Source organism: Thunnus albacares, chromosome 17 (genome assembly GCF_914725855.1).
Source record: "Thunnus albacares chromosome 17, fThuAlb1.1, whole genome shotgun sequence".
Classification (NCBI taxonomy): domain Eukaryota; kingdom Metazoa; phylum Chordata; class Actinopteri; order Scombriformes; family Scombridae; genus Thunnus; species Thunnus albacares.
Window position 1 is genome coordinate 1,732,939 of NC_058122.1, and position 12,251 is coordinate 1,745,189.

At 40.0% G+C, this 12,251-nt stretch overlaps 1 protein-coding gene across 1 annotated transcript in view; it reads left to right on the plus strand.

Annotated features, from left to right (window-relative positions):
* The window catches only part of prr12b (proline rich 12b), a 40,916-nt gene extending 30,392 nt beyond the window's left edge, over positions 1–10,524 (plus strand). The window contains exons 10-16 of the mRNA XM_044331873.1: positions 602–735; positions 983–2,142; positions 2,266–2,385; positions 3,466–3,563; positions 3,768–3,899; positions 7,398–7,493; positions 9,306–10,524. Coding sequence (XP_044187808.1) covers positions 602–735; positions 983–2,142; positions 2,266–2,385; positions 3,466–3,563; positions 3,768–3,899; positions 7,398–7,493; positions 9,306–9,440 — 1,875 coding nt within the window. The 3' untranslated portion in view covers positions 9,441–10,524. The remainder of the gene's footprint in view (positions 1–601; positions 736–982; positions 2,143–2,265; positions 2,386–3,465; positions 3,564–3,767; positions 3,900–7,397; positions 7,494–9,305) is intronic.
* Positions 10,525–12,251: the final 1,727 nt, after the last annotated feature.

Sequence of the window (12,251 nt, forward strand, 5' to 3'; positions counted from 1 at the left end):
TCAATGTAACTGATGGAGGCCAAAATCCACAGTGTGTCCACACAGTCATTTAGTGCAAAAATGCATTTAAAAGTTGATGTGAAGCTTATATGAGGCTTCAGCAGTCTGAGTTAGTCATATCAAGTGGATATCTGACACATTTACAGTCTTTTTAGCATCAAATTCCCTCTTTGTGTTTCCTCAGACAGTGTTTCCCTGTTGAGCTGTGGTGGAAGTATAGTAACAAAAAGACTGTAACGTTGAAAGATATTTACTTGATTTGACTCATTTGCACGCTGAAGCTTCATATTAGCTTCAGATAAACTTTTAAATACATTTATGCACAGATGGAGGACTGTGGATTTTGTCCCCCATCACTTACATTGTAAGTGCATTATGAAGGGATCTTCTAATGGTCAGTATGAACAGGAGGAATGATTACAGCAAGAAACATATGTTTCATGTTCCTGTTGTTTCAAGACAAACTTGAAAAATTGTGAACATTGTGAGTATCCAGTTGATTGATCCTCACTTTAATCCTGTATAACATAATCATTTTTTTCATATAGAACAACACTGTTTATTAAATTATCATTCTTATTCTTATTGTCTCTTCCCTCAGTATCTGGGTTACTTTGGTGATGCAAAAATGCGTTACCAGCGTTTGTACGTGAAGTTCTTGGAGAATGTCAACAAGAAAGATTATGTCAGAGTGTGTTCCAGAAAGCCGTGGCATAGAGCTGGTCTGACTCTGAGGTGAGGCTATGAGTTTGATGTTCTTGTCAAATGTTTCTGTTTGTTACTCAGTCATACAAGAATCGGAGCTACAGCAACATCAAAACGACAGATCTGAATGAATTTCTGTGAGAAATGTGTCAAAAACGTACATAGCTGTCAACAACTGATTTTGGGTTCATCTCTAATAACAAACGAGCTTTGTTGGCCTTAACACATGGAGCTTCATTCACTCTGTGTCTTTCTTTTTTAACTTATTGATTGACAGGCGGCAGTCACTACCTAAACAGCTGCCCACCATTCACAATCAAACCCCACCTCGAGGGGAGAGAGACGACAGAGACAAGGAGAGACAGAAAGAGAGAGAGCTGAAGGAGCAGAGAGAGAGAGAGAAAGAACAAAGGGATAGGGAACACAGGGAGAAAGTTGAAAAGGAATATAAGGAAAGAGAGAGGAGAGAGAAGGAGGAGAGAGAGCAAAAAGAGAAGGAGAAACAGGAGAGGGAGCAAAAAGAGAGGGACAGGAGAGAGAAAGAGAAGATGGAGAGGGAAAAAGAGGACAGAGAGCAAAGGGAGAGGGAGCGTAGAGAAAAGGAGAAAAAAATGGAACGAGAAAGAGAGGGTGAAAGAAGGGAGAAGGAGCAGAAAGAGAGGGAGAAGAAAGAGAAGGAGCAGAAGGACAGGGAGACAAGGGAATATGAGAAAGAGCAAAAAGAGAGGGAGCTGAAAGAGAGGGAGAAGAGGAACAGGGAGCAGAGAGAGAAGGAGAAACAGGACAGGGAGCGGAAAGAAAAGGAGAGACAGGAAAGGGAGTGGAAAGAATGGGAGAGACAGGAGAGAGAACGAAAAGAAAGGGAGAAACAGGAGAGGGAGCAGAAAGACAGGGAGCAAAAAGAAAGGGAGCAACAGGACAGAGAGCGGAAGGAGAGAGAAAAACAGGAGAGAGCACGGAAAGAAAAGGAAAAAAAGGAGAGGGAGCAAAGTGAAAGGGAGAGGCAGGAGAGAGAACAAAAAGAGAATGAGAAACAAGAGAGGGAGAGACGAGAAAAAGAGAGAGAAAAGAGAGAAAAGGAGAGGAGAGAAAAGGAGAAACAGGAGTTTAGGGAGAAGGAGAGAGAGCAGAAGGAGAGGGAACAAGAGAAAGAGAGGGAACATAAGGAAAAGGAGGGGATAGAAAGGGAGAAGGAGAAACAAAGGGAGCAGGAGAAAGAGAAAAGAGAAAGAGAGGAGCGAGAAAGGAGAGTTGGCACAGTGGAGTGTGTGAGGTTGAAGGAGGAGAAGAGAGGAGGAGAGAAGATGCAGCGTCAGTCCAAAGCCAAGACCTCACAGGACAAGGCAGAGCCTCCTCCTAAGAAAAGGAAGAAGTGGCTGAAGGAGGTGCCATCCTCCTCCTCTGAGTCTGACTCCTCTCCACCCAGTGATGACGAAGGTCAGCTGCTATGTGTGTGTGTGTGTATGGTACACACATTTTCATTAATAACATATTCATGAATCTCCCTCGGCATGTGTCTGCTGTGTCCAGGCCCTCAGTGTGAGTTATTTGTGTTTTAAGGACCTGTGCGGGGTGGAGTTAACAGCAGAGCCATGAGGGAGATGTTCAGGAGCTACGTGGAGATGCTGGTCAGTACGGCACTTGACCCTGATATGATCCAAGCACTGGAGGACACTGACGGTGAGAACTCAGATGGAAGGACACAATGAAAGGCTTCAGTGAAAGTATGAATGAGTTGAGAGTATAAGTGACTTGTCCAGAGATTGAATGGCCTTTTCACTGTTGTTGTGTGTTGAGTCTGAGTAGCCTATGCCACATGCTGTGGTATGATTTGTCTGCTGGAAAGTAGTGAATTCCCCTCTATGTGAATGTGATTTTGTTCATGAGTGAGGGTAAAATGGAGCGTGAGTGAGAGAACTGGCTCGATGAAGGGTGCAGGCGACATGCATTTATTGCAGTTTCGGCATTATTAAAGGACAGGTTCACAGTTTTTCCAAGTCTGTTTTAAAACAACAGTCAGGTGTCCATATGAACAGTGAAAGAGGTTTTCCTTGCTGTAATCATTCCTCCTGTTTATACTGGCTGTTAAAGATCCTTCAAATGCGCTTTCAATGTAAATGATGGAGGCCAAAATCCACAGTGTGTCCACACAGTCATTTAGTGCAAAAATGCATTTAAAAGTTGATGTGAAGCTTATATTCAGCTTCAGCAGTCTGAGTTAGTCATATCAAGTGGATATCTGACACATTTACAGTCTTTTTAGCATCAAATTCCCTCTTTGTGTTTCCTCAGACAGTGTTTCCCTGTTGAGCTGTGGTGGAAGTATAGTAACAAAAAAGAAAGATATCTACTTGATTTGACTCATTTGGATGCTGAAGCTTCATATTAGCTTCAGATAAACTTTTAAATACATTTTTACACAGAAGGAGGACTGTGGATTTTGTCACTTCCATTGTAAGTGCATTATGAAGGGATCTTCTAATGGTCAGTATGAACAGGAGGAATGATTACAGCAAGACAAACATGTTTGAATGTTCATTTGTGCTCCTGACTGTTGTTTCAAGATAGACTTGAAAAATTGTGCACCTGTCCTTTAATGTGAGGAACATCTTTTATCATGCCAATTCTGTTGTATGGAAAACCACCACTGAAAGCACTTAACCTACTAACTGTTGTTAACCTCCTCACAATAATAAGCAGTGACAGTGGTTAAAATATAAGACTGAAATGAAAATGAGTGTTGTACTACTTTAACTCCAGATGAGTTGTACCTCCCACCCATGAGGAAAATTGATAGCCTGCTCAGTGAACAGAAGAAGAGGTTGTTGAGGAGGGTCAACATGAGTGCTCAGCACCAGGTAAACCTTCACATTCTTCTAGTTTGTTTTACAAGAACTTGTCAAATCAATGTCTGTTACAAACTGATTTACAAGAAATAAATACCAAATAGAAAAAGGAAAAAAAGGAGTTCTTTGTACCAATCCTGTGCAAACATATGTGAGTTTAACTAAAACTGAGTTGTATCTCATGTCTTTGACTACATTGTGCTTTCCTGTCTCTAGGAGGCTTTACACATATTCCCCAAGATGACAGCAGACCCACTGGAAACTGGAGCTGTCAAAGTTCACCTTGGTGGGGAGGGTTACAACCGCAAAACTCTGAACCGCGTCAAGAGGAGTATTCCTAAGCAACAGGTAAGAAATAGCATGGCTATAACATCACTCTTACTCATATTGTACTTTTTGAAGCATTGTGGGTAACCGGTCCTTGGTTGACAAAAGATGGATGAATGTCATTCATCTAAAGACAAAGAGCAACTAACATACAAAATATGACTAAGTGTATACTATATTCACACATGGATAAATAATACATGCATAACAAAAAGAAAAACAATACAAAACATGAATGCCATCATCAGTTACCATATTGTACAAACTAAGACTAACATGTTGCTACTAACAGTATTCAGAGGAAATACTGTAGTCTAAAAATATTCCATTACAAGTAAAAGTACAGAAGTATTATCAGCAAAATGTACTTAATGTGTTAAAAGTAAAAGTAGGCTTCTTTTAGGGTGGTATATTATTTTAGTATATTGTATTGCTTGTTTTTATCACTAACAAATACATATAAGAGCATTTTGTGTTGCAGTTTGTCAATGTGGAGGCAATTTTAGATACTTTGGGTAGATTAATAGTACTGCATTATATTATATAAGTGTATCATATGTTTTTATAATGATGATAATGATAATAAACTTTGTTTATATAGCAACGTTCAGATACTAATGCAGCTCAAAGTGCATAACAAATTTAAAAAGAAAAGAGCAGATAATTTAAATAACAGTTAGAATATTCTATCTAGCTATAATATGTAATTATTCCACATTAAAATGTCTCAAAACAACAAGACCTATGTTATATATTTTGTTGAGTTGTGCATTTATATTATCCCAAATGTTTCCCACAATTTTCAAACCCAGAGAAATCTGTAATTTTAATCAAGGTAACGGACTGTTTCATTTGGTCGCCTGTCAATGGCATCGTACACCTCTACCAAAGAGTGTAGTGCATAAGATGCATGTGTCAGCGTTGTGTTTGTCCGCTACAATTGTATCTACCCAAGAGTAACTTGCACACATACAAGATAATATATCGGTGTTGTGATTGTTCGACAGAAACTGTTATAAACTGACTTTTATTCAGTTTTAGGTCACATTTTCATGATAAATTTTGGTAATTTTTAACTATATCTTTTAGCCAGATGAAGGATTTAGTCGTCAGACGTCTGGATCTTAAGTTATCAGAGAAATAAACTGGGCAAACGTTAGCAGCAGCTCGGCTAACAGCCCCTCCAGGAAGTCTGGTGCTCGCCGAACATCGTCAGAGATACACTGATTTTTTTTAGGTAAAACAGCTTTATTCAGTGTTTTTACCTGTTATCACCGGGTCCGTTTGTTTTGGAGAGAAGGGGACCTTTGCGGGTAATTGGACTCCCGGTAAAAACATCCTTAAAGATGAACACTGGGGTAAATCTATCCTGAAGACGCTGGTTGTATAACAATGAAGACAACAACTCTCATGATCCCTTGCTACTTCACACCATCATCACACCCCTAGCGGCTGAAATTACATATTGTGCATTTAAAATATATAATTTTATGAAAATCTTATAAATAAATGTAGTGGAGGGGAAAGTACAATATTTCCCTCTGAAATGTAGTGGAGTTGAAGTATGAAGTAGCATCAAATGGAAAATGGAAATACTCAAGTAAAGTACAAGTACCTCAAATTTTTACTTAAGTACAATACTTGAGTAAATGTACTTAGTTACATTCCACCACTGGCTACTACATGTCCAACACTCTATACAAAGCCCTGCAACCATTAGTCAAAGCACAAGTAGTTCTATAGAGATTGAGTGCAGGGTACCAGTGTCTATGTTGATTGAGATATTGGGGAATAACAGTTAAGAGAAGAGTTGGCAGAAGAAGAGAAGCAGAGAAGAGTGTCCTCAGAGGTCATGGTGTTGTGCATGAAGGGATGGCCAGGCACCTTAAAGAGTCAGTCACAGCTTAGTGGTCAGAAATAGCTGGGCATCGTACATGTTGGGTTACTGCACAGAGGCTCTGTCCTTCCCACTGAGGTACTACATGCAGAAAATCAGTGGTTGATGAGGTGCAGGAAGTTAGCCAAAAAACCAGCATGACCTGACTTGAGTAGTCAGTTTGATGAAATGGTCAAAGAACATTGAGCTATTCATGTCCAGTGAGCTTCCAGAGAGACCAAGTGGGAGCAAATTTGTTCACCATTGACAACACCAATTATTTATTTGCTCTGAGCATAGAAGTTCATTCTTGGGGAACCTTTGGGAACAGTATACAATATGTCAGTATTCAAGGTCCTCTTAGAAGCTTTCTGAGCTTTCAATAGCATCTCATGGTCCTCATTAGCACATGGAGCTGGCTAAGGTGTCATCATGTATGGCTCTTTAGTCAGGTGATAACAAGTGGCTGTATGTTGGGGGCAAGACAAAGGTTTTTGAACTAATGAGCAAGAAGAGGATTATAAATAACTGTTTCTAGACACCTGTGTCCATATGAAGGCTGATGGGAACATAAAGATAACATATAGGCCAATATCTCAGTTTGAACTCTAACAAGCATTTGCAACATAAAACATCAGTGAAGGACCCGACATCTTGTTAGTGATGAGGAGGATAGAGAGACAGAGGTGCAGCAGGGCCAAGGGGCTCTCCAGAGCAGCAGGTGTAAGGACGGGATGAAGAGAACTCCACCCCGACTTAAAGGTGCCCTGTGGAGTTTTCTTGTTAACAAGCAAAGTTTGTTGGCTGACTGAACTACTTGATGTGTTAATTAACAACTATTTCATAACAAGTTTGCCGTAGCAGTTGGGTGATGATATGTCAATGTTGTGTGCACAACCTGTTTCCACTGCCCTCAAGTGGCTGAAATCAGTTAATGTATGTTTAAGACCAGGACAGAATTGCTGAATCAATAGGGACCCCCAGAGGTATCCCAGCAGGACTCCTTTACATGGTTAGACTGTAAGAACATATAGCCAGAGTCTTCAGATCATGTCAGCACTTACCACAAAGCATTCAACACCTTAAGATCCCTGCTATTAGACCCTTAAGATAGCCCCCCCCCCCCCGAGAGAAAGACAACATCAGTGAAACAGCAAGGACCCTACTCAGGAGACTGAATAAACACTAGAAACAGACAACATCAGCTAGCATCGCACAATGTTTCTACAGTGATAATGGACCACAGTTTGCAAATCAACAATTTGTATACTTTGCAGCAGCATATGGATTCAGATACACTTCCAGTAGCCTAACATTCATCCGGATTAATGGAAAGTCAAAAAAGACTGTGAAACACCTGTAAAAAAAATCTCACCTTAGTTTGCTATACTGGTCTTTAGAGGCACACCATTCCGAAATGCCTACAGTAGAACCCTACTTTTTCTGAAAGTACAGCTGTGTACTTTAGCTAAGACAAACTCTCTCAGATAATTTAGGCTGGAATTTACTGACTCAAGTATAAAAAAAAATCAGTGTTGCTTTGATTGTCAGTAGTGCTCTTTTCGAAAGGGCAGGGGGGACCTCTTGCTAGAAAATACTGGAAAAAATGTCCTAAATCTTTTCTCTGTCACAACCCTTTGCAGGATCTGAAGCTCTCAATTGAAACTTGCCGGATCTACAGTCTGTATCATTCCCTTCACCACTACAAGTATCACACCTTCCTGCATTGCAAGAAGGAGGTAAGGATGGCTTCTTAAATGATAAAATGTATTAAGCTTCTTAGTCCAAAACCCCATCTGTATCATTGAGTTTTATGAAATGCTAAAATTGGCATATTTACCATGCAAGGACACGCTCTCGATTCTCTCGATGCTTGAGAGTTGTTGGGTGACACATGTCTTGGTACCACACTGAAGTCAATAATCATATTCAAGTTACCTGGTTGAGCAATGATGCTCTGCTAGATAGCTGAATACCCACAACGACAAGGCCAGGCATCCAGTAGATGACATATCACATCACCTGACCCATCCAATTAGTCTGTCCTGGCTGGTCTAACCAGCATGACATGAGGTGCTCTACTATATTTACTGGAGTTGGAGGGATGTTGAAGGGCGACAACATATGGAAAGACTCAGATTTCAACTCTCCCACTTGTCTTTTAAAAATTTACTAAGTGACTTAAATGCTACAATTCTGGCAAATTAGAGGCGATTAGAGATGACTCCCCCTTCACAATTTCACAATTGCCCCTGTTGGGAAGGTTTTCCCTCAGGCACTATTAATTCAAGGAGAGGAAAGTCCTCATCCTTGAAGTCTTTTCTCTCATAAAAGTGAATTATGTTCAATAATACAGAACGTAAATCCCACAGTTGTGTAGCTTGTTTATCAGTCACATACTCACACACTCTTCTGTCAGCCTCTTGGAAGTGATCAAAATGACTTATTTTCTTATTTTCTCATCCTTTCCACTCATCATCAATGTATTTCCTCTGTGGCAGAAAAATGTATTACACACTTCAAAAACTACTGAAACACTGACTCTAAAAAAACACTATCAACTGACTTGCAGACACTCTCTAGCCTAGCATAAGGCAACAAACGACCCATAATGCAACACTCTCTGTAGGCCCCAGTGTTACATCTCTCCATTCAAAAAGAATATCTGATGTTGTGAACATGTACGTGTCTAGTCCTCAAACATAAAACAAAACTCACTTTTTCAAATGGAATGTCCAGAATAAATTTGAGCCAATACGGTAGCAGAAAAAGAAAAGAACCAGCCGCAGGGGAAAAGAATAGCATAATGTATGTAATTTTTCCTGCACTTCACAGTTCACACACGTTTTTCTGTAGAGATGATGAAGCACCACATAATCAGAGCTGGTATTAGATATCTTGACACAGTGACATGGACCTAGTGCAATAGAATGAGACCCTAACAGACCTGATTAGACTGATTATAATTTGTACCAACTCGGGTTACACTAGACAGGCCTCTAGACCAGACTTCTAGCGGTGGATATAAAAGTAATATTGCTTGAGGATGAGGTGCCTCCGACTGGGCCCTGGTGGTTGGGGGGGCTCTGGAAGGCCAGACTAGTGTTGGGCAGCGTGGAGACAGAGGGTTAGATCCCCTCCAGTTACAAAAATGCTCCTCAATCCAAGCCAGAAACCTCCTGCAGGTCTGGGAGCAGCCTAAAGTAGAGGAAAGCAGATGAGGGAGGAGAGAACATCTATTCAACTTTAACCCAGTGCCTCCTGTTAAGTAATATTAGTAATAGTTTTATATTGTCATAGTTGTTTCCTTTTCTTTACCAGTCTCATGTTTCTTATTTACTTGCATGGACAATGCACACTTTTTCTTGTTTAAAATCAAATAATAAAACCTTAGTTGTGCACCTCACCCACTCACAGATACATAAATATGCACCTGCAGTTATAAGCCAGTTTTTACAGCCTTGTATCGTCTGCTCTACTTGTGTAGTTTTCTGTAAAGTTGCACTGTGGGCATTGTTCTGTATGTAACTGACTTGTTGTTTTCTGACCAGACGGACAGTATCGAGCAGGCAGCGGAGGACCCCGGCCAGGAGGAGGTGGTGCAGCAGTGCATGGCTAACCAAGGCTGGCTGGAGAGCCTCTTTAACTCCTTCATGGAGCTGCTTAGCCTCAGTGCCAAGGCTTGAAGCCCCAGCCACTAAACTCACATATCCACCTGAAGTATTACATAGACGGAGGCTTTCTGAGTTTGTGAAACAAAAAAATCCCACTACAGAAACAGGAACAGGTGCTAGTAGTGCCGCAGGTTCCAGTGAGATACAGTGGTTTGTTTGTGGGAGGTTTCATTTTTAAAGTATTTGTTTATTATTGAGTCCATCTTAAAGTACCTCTTGATTTCAAAAAAACATTGGAAGCTGGAGAGTAGTGAACTTTGTGAATGTGAAGGGTTTTCCTCAAAAGTCAAAGACAAGGACCATGAGATCATTTGGTCAGCACTACAAAAGATTTTTGTGAAGACCTACAATATATTCACACACACACACACACACACACACACACACACACACACACACACACACGCACGCACGCACACACGCACGCACGCACGCACACACACACTGTCTAAGTAATGTATTGATAACTATATGGTTTGTATAATTTATACAAGGACATTTTTAAAAATGACCGTCATAAGATGGGATTGTTGGCTGTTATTATTTTTTGAAATATGTTTTAAAGGGGTATACATAAAAATGGCCCACCTGCAATTTTTTGCTTCTCTCATACCAACAGTGGTAAATCTAGAGTTGAGTGAAACAGAAATATGGTTTAAAAGGACTATGTGATAGTCTCTTGGTTCTACCGGCCTCAGTGTGAAAGCGGTTGAGATTCAGGGGTAATGTATTTAAAATAAGCTGTGTTCTTTCTGTTTGTTCTTCAAAAGACAATGAGAGAGAGGATTTAATGCCTGTAAAGACAAAGAACAAAAAAAAATAAAGCACGACTTTCTTAAAGGAAGTGTGACATGAAATGATTCAAAAGCATAAATGTCTGTGTTTAATGTTAGTCATTTTTATCTGTTTGTTGTTGATTGATATTTCCCATGATTTGACCTCTCTGAGGATATTCTTGCAGAGCAATTTTGTTGTTTTGATGTGTAAATATTGTACAGCTACTTCATTCTGTAGTTCCCAGTTCCTCTTCTGTACATGAAATTCCTGTATTTGACAAAACTAAATAAAACGAATGGCAAACGTGATGATGAATAAATACTCTTGTGCTCAAGTCATTTCACCACCAAGTGAGTGATGCATACATGCAGTAAAAAATCTCATCTATAGGAGGGCCTGTTAAGCTATAAGATAAATATATTGGTCCCGTTCAGAATTTTGTAACTTAATCATATTGAACAAATTCCTCGCATGTGACACAGGAAAACTGACCAGCCTGTTACAGGACATTCTCATCTCTATTGATAAGGTCAAAACTATTGTAATCTCACTTTGCCATGCAATTGTATTTTTAACAAAGTAATTGCAAATAAGCATTATCTTGATGGACACGTATTATGTAATTTCACTTACATTTTTTTAGAATAAAAGTGAATTTCAGTGGAACTTATCCCCATTATTAAGTGATTTAGTTTTACCAATTTATTTCCTGCAAATAACCACAAACATATGCATAATATTTGGTGAGTTTATTCAATTATGAGAAAAAAACCCCCAAACTAACACAAAACCACAACAAAAACACACAGCTAACAGGGTGGCCATAACATCAGTGAGCATCCAAACATTTCATCAAAGAAAGACAATTTAATAACCATAGAACGGGGGGGGGGGGGGGGGGGGGGGGGGGGGGGATAAGGAAAACAGTCCCAAGCCTCTGTAACAAACAGCAGCAACAACATATCCTGCCCCAAACTCACTGGGCCTGTTCATAACATCTGAATATTTGAGTTCAGATCTGCCTCAAAGATGCTTCTGTAGGTAATTCCAGAATTATTTTTCAACCTGGACGCATCTTTTCATCCGTAATTACATCATATGCCAACATGGACCTATGTGATGATATGTACAGTGTCAAAAAACAATTCATTGTGTTGTTACTCTTTACCTTGTGGCTCTGTAATCATCACTGTACCAGTTTATATCCTCCCGTAGTTTGTCCAGAGCAATTAGGTTCATTGGCATATTTAACACAGCACTACTGCATTGTTAAATGATGTGGTCTTTGTTGCAACTTGGGTCCTCCATTCTTGCCTCACCTGTTTTAGCCCATAGCATGTACAAACCCAGGACATCTTCATCTGCCTTGCAAAGGCAAGTTATATAGGTGTATTTTATCTGGCCTGGTCCTGCATCTTCTTCTCTACAACTTCTCCTACAAAGAAAAGTTCAACTGAAGTTCCTTCTTCAGCTGGTGGAACAGGGCCTCTGCGTTGGGAATATCTCCTCCATGGTGGACAATTTTGTCAGCTGATCTTTTAAGGGTCCCCCAACACCATCTGGAGCCCCTATACCATGGCTGGCCTCAAAGAAGTTCCAGCTGATGCCTTTGAAGCCTTTGTTGAATGGCTCTTTCAAGAGGAGGTAAAAGTTGCCCTTTTGTTGCCCTCATGTTGGTTCTATGTTGTACATTTTAGAGCATTTGATCCATTTTTTTCAGGTAAAACACATGTAAGGAGAGAGTATGCTATGAGAAATGCAGGTTCCTGCTTGCCAAAGTGATTATGTATGGACACTCAAATCATCTAGCCTAAAATGAGGTCTTTTTTTTACTGCACACAGGTAAGTCCATGTCCAGTGCTTGCTCAGTTGTCTAAGTTGGAAACTAGACTCAAAGCTTTTAAACTGATGTAGGCTTTACATTGTAAATAGAAATAATAAATAGAAATTGATCATTTTTGCAGTTGAACTCATTCTAATCAGACTGTTTTCCTGCTCTATGCTGTAGAGCCTCTTTCATGAAAAACTAAACAAAACTGAGGACTA